We start from the raw sequence: 17,107 nt of genomic DNA, 5'->3' as shown, positions 1-17,107 counted from the left end.
TTATATATATTGTATATTTTATAGGTACCTGTATGTTTAAATTCCTGTGCAACCAATGTCGTACATAGGCTCTGGATACCTATATTTTTAATTTAAAAAAATATCCCTAAACGTCCGTCGAGTTTTTGCAGAAATAATAGCTGTGGTATAATTTATAATATTTAAGCTACATATCTACCGGTTATTACGTGTATATACCTACATATTACGAAACTTAATGTTTGTATCGGGTGTTATATTATTATGTATAGTATGTGCACTTGAAATACGTGAATTACAATTAAGTAATTTCCAAGTATAATAATATAGTATATAGTTGTCACATATCAATAATATCAATATGTACACACATATGATTTCATAATATAATATATATATATATATATTTATTTATGATATATTGTCTTATTGGTCATTATAATATTAATAGATATATTATAATATACAACCAATATAATATTTATTGTTGTATAGAAATTTTTAGGAAAAAAAATTAACACTTATATAATAGTAATAATAATAATAATAATATATATTTTTGTCGATTATACTGCACAAAAACGTACGTCCACACAATATAATATATAATAAATAATACATTGTAAGGCGTACAAAGTTATTATTATTACAATGATATTGCCGTACCTACAAAATACACTCTAAAAGATAAGGACTAGTAAATATTATCAAATTTCTTATATCAGATATTTTTTTTGCATTTTTTATTTTTTGTTTTTGATTAAGTCGAGAGAGAAATTCTTACGCGTATCATTATTTTACACGCACACACACGCGCGTGTATATATAATATAACTTACAATGTTTATATAATATGCCTATGACGTATTATATATAATATAATATTTACACATATTATTATATATGCACGGCAATGACTGCAATAATGAATAACGCGTATCACGTGTTAAACGAAACATATTTTATATACAATAATAATAATATAATAATTATTAAAAACTCACTATAAATTGTTGTTATATTGCGTAGTACAAGATAATAAACGTATCTATCTAAAATAAACTACTCATACCTATTTACAAAAAGATATTTCACTAGATTAATATGATGTATATATATATATATTTATATAAATATATATACATAATATATTCAACACAACCTTTAATATGTAAAAACAATGTACACATAGCATAGGTATATATTAAAATTAATAGTCGTATATATTGTTTGCGCGCACTTGTCTCTACTCATTTCTAAATAATATTATACATAGTAATTAATGTATGCTACGATAAAAAAAAAATAATAATAATGTTCTTAAGTAGAACAGCCATGACGATATAATATTAATCGTTTATAATAATATATATAAATCGTAATAATAATAATAATAATAGTAAATATTATAATAAATATATATTAACAAAAATGAATCACATATTTTCATACATCGTATACGTATATGTAATAGTTATAATAAAGTTTATATAATAAAAATTCGCTTCGTAAAACTGTAGGGGTTGAGGGTGATGGGAATACGTTATATAATCGTAAGTCAAATCACATATACGAGTAGTATAATAATTGAGTATATGAAATACACGACGCTTATTGTTAATTAATTATTTTATTGTACACACAAACGATGATGATGAGGTTAAACGTTTGACTTGAGCACCAGAACAAAAGTAAAAAGATTGCTGCGTAGACTTAACAATTAAATTCTTAAACACTTTACAACAGGTGATCGAGAATAACATATATAGTAATAGATGGTGAGTGAAAGGGGAAGACGAGCGATAGGTGGGGACTGATTATAAGAGTATCGTAATGAAAACGTATCATACCACATCAACCGATATGATATTATAATAATATTATATAGTTTATACCACGTTCGTGCGGCATCTACCACCACCAGGGCGGTGGCACGGGAAATCGCTGGTGGTGAGGCACGGGTCGAGGTCACGACGTGGCGGCCTGCGCGCCTGCCGACAAGGCCGGCTGCTGCTGATGGCTGTTCTCCGCGTGAGCGTTCCGCCTGGTTCGAGAGCTGAACACCATACCGCACCCGGGCATCTTACATCGGTGCATTTCGTGCATGTGCAGCTGTTCGTAATGCTCACGCATACCGTTCTTGTCTGGGAACGATTTGCTGCAGAACCGGCACGCGTACATGCTGCCATTCTCCTTATCGGGTGTGGCTGGCAGGTCCTCATCGGCCGAGTACACCAGCCGAGCGGTGGACGGTGGTGATGTCACGTTGCCACATCCATTGGCCGCGGACGCAGCCGCCATCGCCATAGCCGCTGCGGCTGCGGGTAAGTGTCTAAACGGTGAGCCGATTGACGTACCGCTGGCGAACTGCGGTGGAACCTGCATCAGTCCATTGCCACCTGCGAACGCCTGGAACTGTTGCTGCGAATCGGCATACAAGCGAGCCAGGAACTCGGCATGCATTCCATACGGGTTGTCAGCGGCAGCCGCCATGATGTTGGCTGCGGTGGCGGCGGCACTGTTGGCTACAGGCGCGGGCACTGGATGGGTCTGGTGCGGATGTTGCTGCGACGATGGTGTAGGTGGTGGCAGCGAGGCCGAAGGCTGTTGGAGTTGCTTCTGGACCGATTGCTGCGATGACTGCAGCAATGATGACTGGCGGTGATGAGGCTGTTGCCGAGGTAGTTCCGTCGTTGATGACGACGGCGATGACGTAGACAACAGTTTCCGGTGCAGATTTAGGTTGGAACTGTGTCGGTCCCGACTCCGCTTGGACGGGAATGTCGCGTTGCAGCCGTCCACTATGCACTTATGCATTAGTTTCAGGTGCACGCGCTGGTAATGGGACTTGACACCGAAGTGGTTAGGAAACATCTTGCCGCACGCCATGCAGGCACACGGATTGTCTTTGTCCACAGGCACGTCGTCTGTGGCCACGAACCGGCCGTTCTCAAACACGCCATATACGCGATGATTACCGTCACTCTCAGAGTCGCACTCGTCCAAGTCGTCCGCATCCTCATCCAAGTCGTCGTCCAAGTCCAAGTCATCGTCCACGTCGTCATCCAAGTCCTCGTCTTCTTCTAGCAGTCCGTCATCTTCTTCGGACAGTAACGAATCTCTTGAACCACCACCTACTCCTTCCGCCACAGACTGCCTACCACTTCCGTCACCGTCACCGTCACCACCGCCACCCACCGTTACGGGACTGGGTGACAACCGTTTCCTGCTAAGGTTTAAGCAACCGTCATCTTCGTCAGTTAAATTGGGTTCCAATTTGCAGACGGTGGGAGCTACTTCGTTGTTGTTATCTTTGGGTGACGCTACCGAACCGTAATCGTCCGCACAGGACATTCCTTCATCGCTGAGGTCAGCTGCAGCTGCAAATCTCGTCGGGTTCATGCTCTTCCGCTTGTGCACATTCTTGATAGCTACTATTGGTGGTCGATCGTTGTTATTGTCATTATTTATGTTGTTATTGTTGTTGAGATGGTGATGGTTGTTCTGTGGTTCGGCGGCGGTGCTACCACCGTCGTCTTCAGAATCTTCCGACATTCGCTTGCAGCTCCGATCGCTCCGGTGCTCTGAGTCATCTTCATCATCGTCCACTGCGTTACCATCCACAACGATGCCGTCTTCCTCATCGTCCATGTACTCGTCCATGTTGTCCGATGAAAATTCTGCCGAGCGACGTAGTTCTTCGGCCAGGTGTAGGCCTGACGCGGAACTGTGTTTAGATCCAGTAGCTCTCAAGTCAGTGCCACCAGTCAATAACGGAAACGCTCCAAACGCTAGTTGGTTCATAGCAGAAGCCTGTAATGGAGTTATAACCATCGGGTGGTGGGCTTGTGAGCTACGCCCATCATGTGGTGAGATTTTTCGACGTAAATGTGGCGAGTGAAGTTTAGGATTAGGGTTGGCACTATGCCGGTTTCGAGAACGTCTAGAACTAAACATCATGTTGCACCCTTCTACGGTGCATTTATGCATCTCACGTAAATGGACGGCAGAAAAGTGAATTTTCAGCGCCCCTTTATCACAAAATGTCTTCAGGCAAACGTTGCATTGCACGCGTTTTTTTCCTGTAGCTGGGTTAATGAGTTGAGTACCTAAATTCAAAGGTAACCCAGCCGATCCCCACTGTCTTTTTAACGGCTGCGGAGTCTTGCGAACGTGACCCCGGTGCGGGCGTAACGCTTTTGGAGCACTGTCTTTGCTGAGGTTCAACGCGCTCTGTGAGTTTTCTTCCTCTTCATCACCATCATCGGAACCGAAATCACTACTGCCGGCTAAGCTGTCGGGTGGACCGTACTTGTTGTTGAAGTCGTTTTGTTGTTGCTGCTGCTGTTGTTGTTGCTGTTGTTGCTGTTGTTGTTGCTGTTGCTGCTGTTGCTGTTGGCTTGGGCGCGGGGGTGGCGGTAGTAAGTCAGTTGATGAGTTATTTGACCGTCGGCCCGATGGGACTTGCAATGGCTTGCCACCACCAAACCCAGATGCAGCTGACTGCATCTTTCGAAAGTCAAACGGCTGCATGTTTTGTAACTTGTTGAGTGGCGATACACTGCTGGTAGGACTACCGGCCGGTGGCGAACCTGCTCCATTACAAGCATTATTACCAACTGGCGGTGGCTGTAGCATAGGAAGTCCACCGGGTGGCTTGGCGAACCCAAACACTGGTTTTGGTGGTGAAGGTGGGGAACTGCCTAGTTGAAGTCGTGGTGTAAGTTGGGGTAGTGGCAGCGGCAACAACGGTATTGATTGCGGAGGAGGTGTCCGTGTCCGGAATTTATTGATGTCAAATCCGGACTTATGGTCATTGTTCAATTGCTGTTTCTGGCGTTCCATTAGCCGTTTCATGTCAGTCTCCAGGGCAGGTAAAGCCCGAAAATCAGCTCCTAAGCCGTGCAACAGCAATTGTTGTGTAACTGCTCGGGTTTCTCCGAATCTCAAAAACTGTTGCAGCACAAGCGGCTCTTCTTCTGGGCTACATATGTTCCAACGTTCCAAAATTCCACCACCGAGTGGTTCCTATAAAGATAAAATCAAAAAATATAATAAGCAACTGCAGTTTATTACCTTGTTAAATAGCAAAAAATTGATATTTAAAAAATTAAATATAACATATTTACAATATTTACATATTATACATTAAGAAATAATTGATCAAATTACTAATGTCATATATATATCGTGTAAAACGTGTAGTTGTTTTTATTTTTCGTGCCAATTGTCAATCCCAAGAGTCCAACTCTTAAATTTAACGCCTGCCTGAGGCACACATAGCGTAATGACCGACGGTGGTCATGCAATGAAAACAATAGTTAACGAAATAACGTGCTCGGCTACGTATATTCGCAAGACAGCTAGCCCTAGGGACTTTTAAATGTACGCGCCTATGTGTGTGTGTAATTCAATCATCCATTACTATAAGTAACATGTATATATATATATATAAAGAGAGGGAGAGAAAGTCAACTTACGGACACGAGTCGTGTATTACACAAAATTACTACAACCCTTTCAGGTTGGTTTGTTTTACCCAAGCCCTTCACACGACGTTCACGTCACGTATCCACCAACGCCACGGACGACCCCAAAAACAAACATCGATATAAGGTCGTTTTAGTCGTTCATTAGGAATCTATCGATGCGTTTTTGTGTGTTTAACCCGTTTATCGTCCGGAGCACACACACTAGCTTATATAAACATATTGCACATACACATATACACACCTTCCACTACATGCTGTTTTATTTATAAATTACGACTATATGTATATGTATATATTATTATGACCAAAATATTACCTGAAGTATATAACCCCTGGCATAGTCTTCATGCGTCCAACCGAACCCTCTGAGCACGGCTGACACTTCGTCTTGACGGAGAACGCTGAACAATCGGTCTAACAAGATCTTGAGTCTTATCGGTAGGGCTTGACAGCCGTATAGTACTAGACTGGCGATGTCGAAAGCTACGTTTGGTTGGATAGGCTCCACAGCGCCGTTTCCCAAGGAAGCTCCACCGAATCCCAGCTTGTCGAGAGCTGTTAAACAAAAAATAAATATACTTATTAAGGATATTTATTTAAATACGTTTCGTTTTTTTTCAATTATAATAGCTAAACTATGTAAGTAAAGCTATTACATTATATTAGCAAAGAGGAAGTTGTTCTGCACCATATAAACATATTTGGATTTCATCGATATTTAATAGTTATACGACGGCGATGATGACGACGGTAAGGATCCCTCTATATAGATATCTTACGGTCATTACCCTGCAGAACCCACACACAATAAAATAATAAATGAAACACCCGTGGGATTGATGATGACGAGCGTGGTTCAGTGCAGTACAGATATACACTTACGTGCACATGGCTTATATTTTTATAAAAAGGGACTAGACATAATTTTCTACCTGACCTATTCACCGCATCCACAATGGGCTCCAATTATTAAATATAATAATATAATATTATACAAATAATACATTTTCAGCGGCGCGGTGGCGTTCCAACGAACGCTAACAATAGTTTTTTTTTTAATTTGACAACCGATCATATTATACGTATTGCGTATTTCGATTCGTTCGACCGTTAGATTGCGTTTGGTCCCAAAATCAATCCAACTGGAATGAAGCGCCGCAGTCTCAGTTAACTAATAATAATGAGAAAAAACTTATCAATTGAAATATTCTGATCGTATTTCCTGTTGTTGATTTTTTTTTATAAATATAATATAAGGTACCTACTATTATTGTTAAAACACAAAAAGATAATGTACAAGCCTCGCAATTTTTATATCGTATTGTTACATAATACATTTTCTTTCGTATACTGCACCACAACATAATCCCCCACCATGTCAGCATATGTGTTCCGAATTATATTATTTGATTTCAAAATGGCTGTCGTCATGACTACAATATAATATATCATATACATTTTAGGTACGAACAACAAGACATGAATCCATGATCGAGTTATATACGATATATAATAATTAATAACATATGCTGTGATCATTTTAGCAGTATTGTCAAGAAACAATAAATATAAGTACCTATACAAAGTCATTTATAATTTCGTCAAATCCAATGTCGTAGTTATACCTATTAGGCACCTATAATTTAAACATATTATATTATATAAACCTACAGAGCTTAAAATATGTGTGTACTAAAAAACGATGATCGGGTGGCACATGATTGATAACGATTGCTTGCCGCGAGTACCTATATAATATATACTTATTATATATGTACCTATATATCTCTTGCTTATATACTTCCTATACATACCTATATACAAATATAACCTTTATTATAAGTAACATACGACGATGATGTACCTACATATATATATCTATATAATTTAAAAACGGACTACTCGTCTACTCGTCGTCGCAGTCGTTGATCGAGTGCAACGGACTGCCAGCAGCAGAAGTGATTAAATGCGTATTTTTCTGATATTATGAAACCTGTCAACCGTATACGCGCGCGGCTCATATCTATCGTATACATATATACATTTATATTATATTATATACCCAAGCACAGTGATGAGATTGAAAACTTCTGGGCCGGTGCCCGGCGCGTATATTATTATATATTAATAGCGAGCATTGTGCTCGTCAGTCGCGATTGCGGCGTAATACACGTATACTGCAGTAGTGAGTCCTCTAGTGGTCGGGAGGGGTGGAACGAGGGGTGTAGTCATTATATTCGTCTCGTCATTGTTGAAAACGTATATAATAATCTACCGAGTGGCTGCATATATATTATATATACATATAATGATATAATATGTAAGCATATCGTATATATATACACATATATAATATGCACTTTAAGGTCGTCTACGATGCACGGGCAATGACGCGACGACTACACCGCACACATATACAAATATATACTCGTTTATACATATATAATACACATGTATATATGTACTATACCTATGTATATACTTTAAGTTCACAATTCGCTAATGGCGACCAAGCGGTGATCGAGGGGTGAGAGGTGGTTTGACGGCCGAAGGGAGCGCTTATATTATGTAGGTACGAATACACGATGTATTATATATCTCGCGATCGCGAAGGGACTGGAACATAATACGCGCCATGCACAAGTACACTGGCACGCACATCACATGCATTTAACAAGCGACCCCTTTTGGAAATAATAATAAAAACACGTTCTCTATATTATTATAATATATATAATACATACGACGATGATCCATTTTCGTATTATTATTATAAAATATAAATAATAATCCGTGGCGCGAGGACCATGATAATATAATAATATGAACGTCGGATAATAAAAAAAAGCACGCAGCTGCAGTACAACGTTCTCTACGACGAGGACTGTGCCACCGCCGTACTGTTATTGGTTGGCCGTGGGGTCCTTGATATCGGCTATATAATAATATTTTATTTTATTTTATTATTATTATTATTATTGTCGTGCGCTGTTTGTCTCCGGACGGTCTCCCCGGGCACAATACTCGACCGTCAGCGGCGGTGCGTCCCATTGGTCGGCCGGCTGTGTCATACACCGTGTCAACCACCGATCGGCGCTCCGCCCACCGAACTGCGACAAACCTCCTCCCATTGACGACGACAGTGACACATGTGACGCATCGCACCACTATACCGTCGTTGCCAGACGACTACATATTATACAAATACATTCTGAGAAATACACGTGGTGGTACAAAGAATAAACTGCCAACATTGGTTGTGTCAAAAAAATGGCGTTTTATTGCGTTATATACATATATTTATATATAAGAAAAAAGTAAATAATTTACAAATATTTTATAACAAACCCATTACCTGATATTGCGTATATATATGTATATATGAAGTATATAGAGATGAGATTATATTATGACGAGCGTATTACCTACGATTTAAAAAAAAATTGTATTGTTCTTTATACACACAACTGCAAACGATCATCGTTTTTCCCATCGGTACGAACGGCGGCGATAATATATAAGAGGACGCGCCAAACATCTGCTGCTGCTGTCATACAACAAAAAAAGACGCCGCGAACGATATTTCATAAAAGAAAAATTACGTTATTATTACGACGACCGTTTTTTAATAGCGTCGGTTTATACACTAATATACTCCGTATTCCCAGCTATGTAGGAAAAGGTATATAAAGGTATATACCTATAGGGACTTTAATATATACATCACTATTACTTTAGTTATATTATAGTACATATATGTTTACAATATTTTTATACATATAGGTATCGGCATGCGAGTATATGGGTATATTTAATATTTATTGTAGCTGGAGCGTGGTGTGTAGAGTGTAGATCTTTCAGAACTTAAATAATATATATATAATCCATATAGTCCATATATATACATAACCTACGTTTACTCGTATATTAAATATATATCTAGGTACCTATACCTTATGTGTCATTGCAATTATTTTTTATTATATTATTATATATTTAGATTATTCTCTTTAATATTTTTATGCATAAATAAATATATAGGTATACAAATTACTATTGTATTACATTTATATATTATAGGTTGTATAATACATAGTAGGTATTCAAATAGTATATATATTATTGTGATATATTTTAACTTTTATATAGGTAACCTAACTTAACCTATAATATTCAAAATAGGATTGAAAGTTGCAAGGTATAATTTTAAAATTCCAATATACCCTAAACCTAACATGCAATATAATATAGCCTAACCTAACTTAACCTAATGATATAACGATATGCAGAGCAATTATATATACCTTCAGATATACTTATACTTCATCAAACGCACACATATATGCGCATAGGTATATTATACCTGAATATAAATATATCGTCCCCGTTCATGCAAAGCACACTATAAGTCCAAAAAATCGGTTTTTCTGGTTTATTATTATTATAGACAAAATTCAGTTTAAAAATATCTACAATATGCTATATTCAACGAAGTCCTATAATATTATTTTAAAATATTAAATAAATAATTAAAAATCTCAACTAAGTCCATTCGATACTTTCCTAAATACGCAGAATACATTAAGTCCCCGTGATTTTGATAAATTTAGGTTGCGCAAGGTCAACAATTACATATACATGAAAAAGACATTAAATCCATGTAAACTATATGCAAAAGATACTATAAAGTCCATCTTAGTTATTTGTATTTTAACTATAATAAATAAATGTAAATTTCACATTGCCATGTTATTTACAACCATTCATAACTAATTACTTTTCTTAAAAGAAAATAAATTAAAAATAGCAACAATAAAATTAAGTTTAATTTAGTATACATTTAAAGTCTGAACAAATTTCCAAAGCTTATTCTTAACAATAACGTTTTGGACTTGGTGTGTATTGCATGAACGAGGACGATCTTTACTATATATACCTAATAGGTATATATATCTATTTATACTATAATCCCTGTATATTCTATTTACTATAGGTTTATCATTGGAAGGTATTAAAGACAATATTATTTAAAAAATTGATGCGATTTTTGGTGATTGCGTATTATATGTCAGTATGATGGTGTTATGTTCATATTATATATTATAATAAAATAGTATTTATGATAATGACGATATTAATTGGGTTTAGGAATGTTGCGATACTCATTATTTGAATTTTCTAGTTGCAGACTGCATATTATGTACTTATTATACATATATGTATTATATAGCTGCAGTCATGTTTGCTTGTGCGATTAGGAACTATATTATACATTTAAGTGTATATAAAATAGATATACCTATAGATATATAAGTGAAACGTACCCATCCTTGGTACACAAATGTACCTAATATATATTTTTGTGACCGCAACACCTGATATTATCATTATTATGTATATATAGGTTGTATTAGATATGGTATATATGCAAGAAACGACGATCGTGTGTTCTATGCACAACCCGCGAGTATATATATAATATAGTTCTAAATTATAAAACCGGGCACATATACGTATTATATGATAGTACCTATTTATACGCCTCGTTTTCTCACGGACAAAAATTACACACACGACGTATTATTACAATTACGACATTACGCGCTGTAATATACGACTGAGAGTCTGATCAATGATGCGGTCCGATTGCGGACCGCAAGAGAACCGCAAATGAGCTGCGTGCTTCAGTATGGTGGAAGCAGCGTTTTTCCCATCATGCACGGAGTGACGCCCAATTCGCGTTTTATTTTTGAAGTACCAATCTATACACATTATAATATATATTTTTTTTCTTGTCGAATTTGTTAAATATATAATATAGGTAAAGACTAAAGGTACAGTATATCATATTGGCAGAATATATAATCGAAATAAATAAAATATATTATATAGATACTTCTATAATCTCTAGCTGAGGTATGTAATATGATCTATAAGTCTCAAATACGTTGTATACTGCGCCAAACTAGAATGTTCCATCTTACCATCTAGTCATCTAGATAGTTTCTGCTGCATTTACATCATACTGATAGAGTTACAGCTAGGTATATTCATGCGTATACTTATTATATCTTTTATACACGTTTTCGCAACTTTTATATAAGTTCTCAAATTATTGTAATATTTATTAAAACGTCAGGGAATCGCAATTTTAAGTCAAAAAGTATTATTATGGCTAACCTAATGGTAATGCGAGTCTCCGGAATATTATTCAGATGATTATTATTATATTATATGCGATGCTGCTGCGTCATGACTGAGCAAAAAATTATTATTATTTTACGTCGGACACAGAATGTCAATGCACATGACCTGCAGGCATCATCACTGCATCAGACGCGTAAAACGATCATCGTTACCCTACGGCAACGATGGATAATTTATGCAAATTTAGCGGTCTTGATTCTATGTGCGTGTGTGTGCGCGCGCAAGTAAAATAATAAATATATATTGCATATACACCGTCACCGCTGAAGCTAGGTAAATTACCAAACTGTTGGTTATATATTTATTATGATGTCTTACATATTATAGGTAACCAAACCTATCTATTATATCTATTATGAACTACACGATGCACAACGCGGTCAAAACGGGAAAACAGCCGATAAACGCGTCCTCGTTAGGTATATATAATATATAATACCTATATGACCATATATTATGATGAGCAGATATGTATGGATATATCTAAACCGTATGCGTATAATTATATGAGGTACATGTGTGGACTGCACACGTTGTTATAGAAGTATGTATCAGATAAATCGTCGAAGACCGTACGCGAGCGAAAATAATTGAAATACAACCGAAACAATAATAATAACGAGTCGCATATACACATAGGTGTAGCCGTATAGGAGGTGTATAAGTATAGTTGAATATACATCTGTGTTATAAAAAAAAATAAAAATTACTGTTTCGAACGTATGTGCATGTATATATAATTACGATGTATGTTTATTAACTATACATGGTGTCGGTCAACGGTCAAGTAGTATAGGTACACCTATATATCGCCAAGGTCGAATAAAGATTAAAATAATATATACCATCTCTTGGCGACGATAAAGTAATGTTGCGATTTTGAAAAAATGCAAATATAATATGAGTATTGAGTAAGTATAAGCACTCGCCGTGTTTTTTTTATCCATCACTCGACACACATCAGCTGCCGGTCATAAAATAATAATATATATTATGTACAATATACATATTATATACTAGTCGTTTTATATATATTATTATTAACTATATAGCGAACATTATATAGGTATCACATACCTATATAATATTAGGTATACCATAACATACCTTGAGGTATTCACTTGTCGTTATTTAAATTATAATATTTATACATTTATTGCAACAAAGTACACTACATTTACATAAATGGAATTGTAATCTAATATATTACGCACAATATCAACGAAACATAATATATAGCAAAAAAATTCGTAGTTATTTTCATCCAACGGTCATCATGTGCTTAAAGCTTATTGTCGATTTAATAAACTGCAGCACTAACTTATACCTAACCTGATGTAACCTTGCGCATGTGTTGTGGCAGTATGTTATATATTATAATAACATAATATACAATTGTACTAAATTTATACTATTATATACAATTTATACTAAAGTGCAAGGGTTAATTGGTTTTCATTGGCTGGTGGGCCTCTGACAAAATTGGTTTGCGAGGGTCGACGAGGGTAAATGACAAAAAAAAAACTTAACACAAAAGTATAATATAATAATCAAAAACGTAATAGCTGCGGTTCGCATTTATTTTGTATTGATATATATATATATGTATAATGTGTATCTATTATGGTAGGTACATGAAGAGTGGCGTCTTTGGTTCGTTAATAATAATTGAAAATGTAAATTCCAAAGGGCATTATATAAACGTGGCGGCGGCGACGATGAGCTCCATAACAAAGGTCCCTTTGCTGATGACAATGCTGGCCCGAAGGCAATTGAGGTAATTTAAAATGACACCCCTTCGCGTCCGTTGCTCATCGACGTTTCCAGACTGGGAGCTTGTCGTTGTCGCCCCGCGGGGGTTGTATTGCCAGCCACATCAAAGGGGCAAAAACGAGCGTTTTGTGCACTAGCCGTTGTACATATTATAATCGTCGAGAGAGCACTGAAACCTATAATATTTTATCCAACCCACACAATATACTGCACGTATATAAGTAATGCTTTTTTAGTGCAAAAGGAATATTTTAAATTTTCCACGTATAATATAAGTGTATGTGTAGATAAATTTTTGTTATAATAATACACGCAGGAAAAAGATCTTTTGGGAATTGCCGTCGTGACGGGCCAAGGACGCGTAATCCCCGCTCTATGAATAAATCGAGCGTCGTCGCCCTTGAGATGCGAATAACTATACAATATAGGTACGCGCAAACGTTTACGCCACGACGTTTTACATATTATATACACTTCCGGTTATTCGCGCGCGAAGAATATCAAATTCGTTCTTTTTTTTCTTTTTTTGTCGTTCCCGATTAGATGGCCGAAGTTATATAAATATATATATTATAACGCTGCACAGATGGTTGATGGCCGGCGTGAGAACGATTTCGTATCTCGGCTGTGTAGCAACGACCAACGACGACTGCAGCAATTAGCAACACGAAATTATACACAAATAAAAATCGGTTAGCCGGGAGGGTAAACAAAAAAAAAAATAAAAACTGCGTTTGTAATAAGAATATGCATTGTGTCCGCAACAGTAACAGAGACAGAGAAAGAGACGGTGACTGGTTTGTGTTCCGCGTGTAAATATATAAATTATATACTACACACACGTATATATATAATATACCGTTTATCCATCTCACTCGTATCTTTTATATGGCTCATTCTGACATTCTGTGCGGCGGATTGTGTGCACTGTATATAATAGTCATCATATATATACGACTATTATACATAGGTATAGGATATTATCATTATGTGTTTATAAGAACGTGTAAATGTGTGCGGCGCGGTCATCGAGCGGCGGTGGACGCGGTCGCCTAATAAACCGTGACCAGCAGCGGTTCCGCACGATTTCGTAAACAAATGAACCTTCAAATGGCCGTCTAAAAGCGATCAATTAATCGATTGACGAACTATACGCCGCCGCACCGGCGACGATATAATAATAATAATAATAACGTACTGAAATAGTCTGTTTTTCTATATTATTATTATTATTTACCTATCCTCCCGCTGCTGCCGCGTATGATGAGTCCAGTCCCGTTGTTCAGATATTTTTTGTTGATTTTTTCGTTTAGGCATATATTAAATGTATATGGGCAAGCGTCGTGTAGTATTTTTCACAGCTTTATTTTAATTTGATGTTTTTTTAAAGATGATGTAGACTAGCTGTTTACCCAACGACGGCCGCGGCGCGACATCGTTAAACTGAAGCGGAATTTTTCACGCCCGTCTCAAAACGTATCTGTATATATATTATACACATATATATATTTGTACATCAAACACACACGCCTACGTTCGCAAAGAAAAACAGCTATCAGCAAACGCAATAATATATATATACCTAAAACGTATACAAGAATTGTTTAGTGTAATGAAAAAAAATAAATTTAAACTCACGCCGACAATTGACAAAAACGAAAAAAGGGAGTTAGGAACTTATAAACATAATATTATTAATTATTTTTTTACTCAATTTAACGTATAATATGAACCATGCGTCCATGCCTAGACATCATTATTATACACCGCAAACAGATTATGATAAGCCAATTAGGTATTATAAATTGGGTGTCCCTGAAAGTATAGCGTTCTACAAAGTTAAAAAAATAACAGACGAAATTGAATTTAACAAAAATAAAATGTCTTGTAACTTCACTATTATAAATACAATTGCACTTTTATAAGATTAATATTATAAATAAAATATTTTGCGTGAATAATAATTAATTCTAATAAAAAATCAATCTTATTATAGGTTATATATTATTGTGGTTCATACGACAAACGTATTAAGTAGTACTTGCAGTAGATAGGCATGCAACGAAATTTCGTCGAATGATATTGGAGAATAATGTTTTGTAGTCGATCATGACAAATATCAACTTCTTGTCGATCATTTTCGAGAATAGACCCCCAGCTTGTAAGTACGGTGCCTTAAATTCGAATAATAAACGTTCCACTATGTTACGATGTAATATATATTATAATATGTATATAAACGTAGATACATTACGCGCTGTGAGTACGTATATATAATATATATAGGTACTCAAGAAATCGTTTCTGATAAAACTCAAATACAATGTCAGAAGCTGATGAGGTCAGAGACGCGCGTATACTATACAGTTGTAGAGTTATTATTTTTGGATCCTACTTTATGGTTTTGGCCCTTAATGTAACTTTAACGAGAAAGATATATCGTGTAATATATACGGTATATGCGACATATATATATATATACACACACACACACCAAGAACTACACATCACTTGGCGGTGTACGTCTAAAGCGCTGAAAAACTTATACACACACGTCGTACCAACTATATATTGTGTACGCGCATATTATGAGTCTATATATTATATATTATTATATGTGTTGTATGTAAGCGCCATTGATCACTTAAACCCGAGGGGGGTCCAGCGTGCGCGCGGGAATAGTATATGTATAGAAGGAACAGATACGCTCGCGTTATTATTATATATATATACACACACTCGTGTATGTCAATAACGCATTACTGCGACCATGGTTTATGTAAGGTCGTTTATGAAAAGTATAATATATAGGCAGTAGGTACCTCCAAGCCGCCGTGAACATACTGATGAGAAGCATTTGTCAATTTTTTTTTTTTTTGAACCAGTCACTAATATGTATATAAATAACAATATGTAGGTACCGTACCTATTCTATATTTGTTTATAATTTTCCACAGTTATTTATCACTAGGTATACTAAATATATTATTATACTATAATATGTAAGTACTACATACGTAGGTACGCTATTGTAAAGGTTTTCAGTTAATAACTCATAATAATAATAATATGATTCGTTTATTTCGTTGCGTTTGCGCACAAATACATAATATTATAACACTAAAACAAGACCTTCGTCATCTCTGCGCTGTCGTAGGTATAACATTATATATTATAAGAGCGGAAACAATAAAGTCGACGGAGGGAAAAAAGACTGGCGGAAGATTAGTCGTGTAAGTGTCAAAATAATAAAAAAAAAAGAAAAGGAAAAGGAAATCTTCTTTTATCGGCCTAGGGGAAAATCGCGCGTCGTAAACGTTTCCCTCGGACGGATTTACCCTCTTTTTTATGTTTTTTTATTGACTTTTTTGTATCGCGTGGTGGTTGACGCTTGTATATGTACGAGGGGAAATAAAGTGGTTGACATTGCCACACACAATGGGGCACTTTTACCATTCACAACTATATGTCGATCTCTCTCTTTCTATACATATATATATATAAGTTTATAGATATACTCACACATTTGAAAAACACTTGTTGATACACCATTTTAGTATAAAAAAACAACGGCAATAATTATTGCGCAATTGTTTACTATTGTATAGGGACGTGGTGTAAATTAGTCTTCGATGTCGACCATAAAAGACCATTAA

At 36.1% G+C, this 17,107-nt stretch overlaps 1 protein-coding gene across 4 annotated transcripts in view; it reads right to left on the bottom strand.

Annotated features, from left to right (window-relative positions):
• Positions 1–508: 508 nt before the first annotated feature.
• Positions 509–17,107, bottom strand: part of LOC132930789 (zinc finger protein basonuclin-2-like) — an 82,317-nt gene continuing 65,718 nt past the window's right edge. For all 4 annotated transcript variants that reach the window (XM_060996840.1, XM_060996841.1, XM_060996838.1 and 1 more), the window contains exons 5-6: positions 5,788–6,026; positions 509–5,007 (exon numbers count right to left, since the gene is read on the bottom strand). In XM_060996840.1, coding sequence (XP_060852823.1) covers positions 1,948–5,007; positions 5,788–6,026 — 3,299 coding nt within the window. In that variant the 3' untranslated portion in view covers positions 509–1,947. The remainder of the gene's footprint in view (positions 5,008–5,787; positions 6,027–17,107) is intronic.

The sequence above is a fragment of the Rhopalosiphum padi genome, chromosome 4 (genome assembly GCF_020882245.1).
Source record: "Rhopalosiphum padi isolate XX-2018 chromosome 4, ASM2088224v1, whole genome shotgun sequence".
NCBI lineage: Eukaryota > Metazoa > Arthropoda > Insecta > Hemiptera > Aphididae > Rhopalosiphum > Rhopalosiphum padi.
This window is presented reverse-complemented; position numbering and strand designations above follow the sequence as displayed.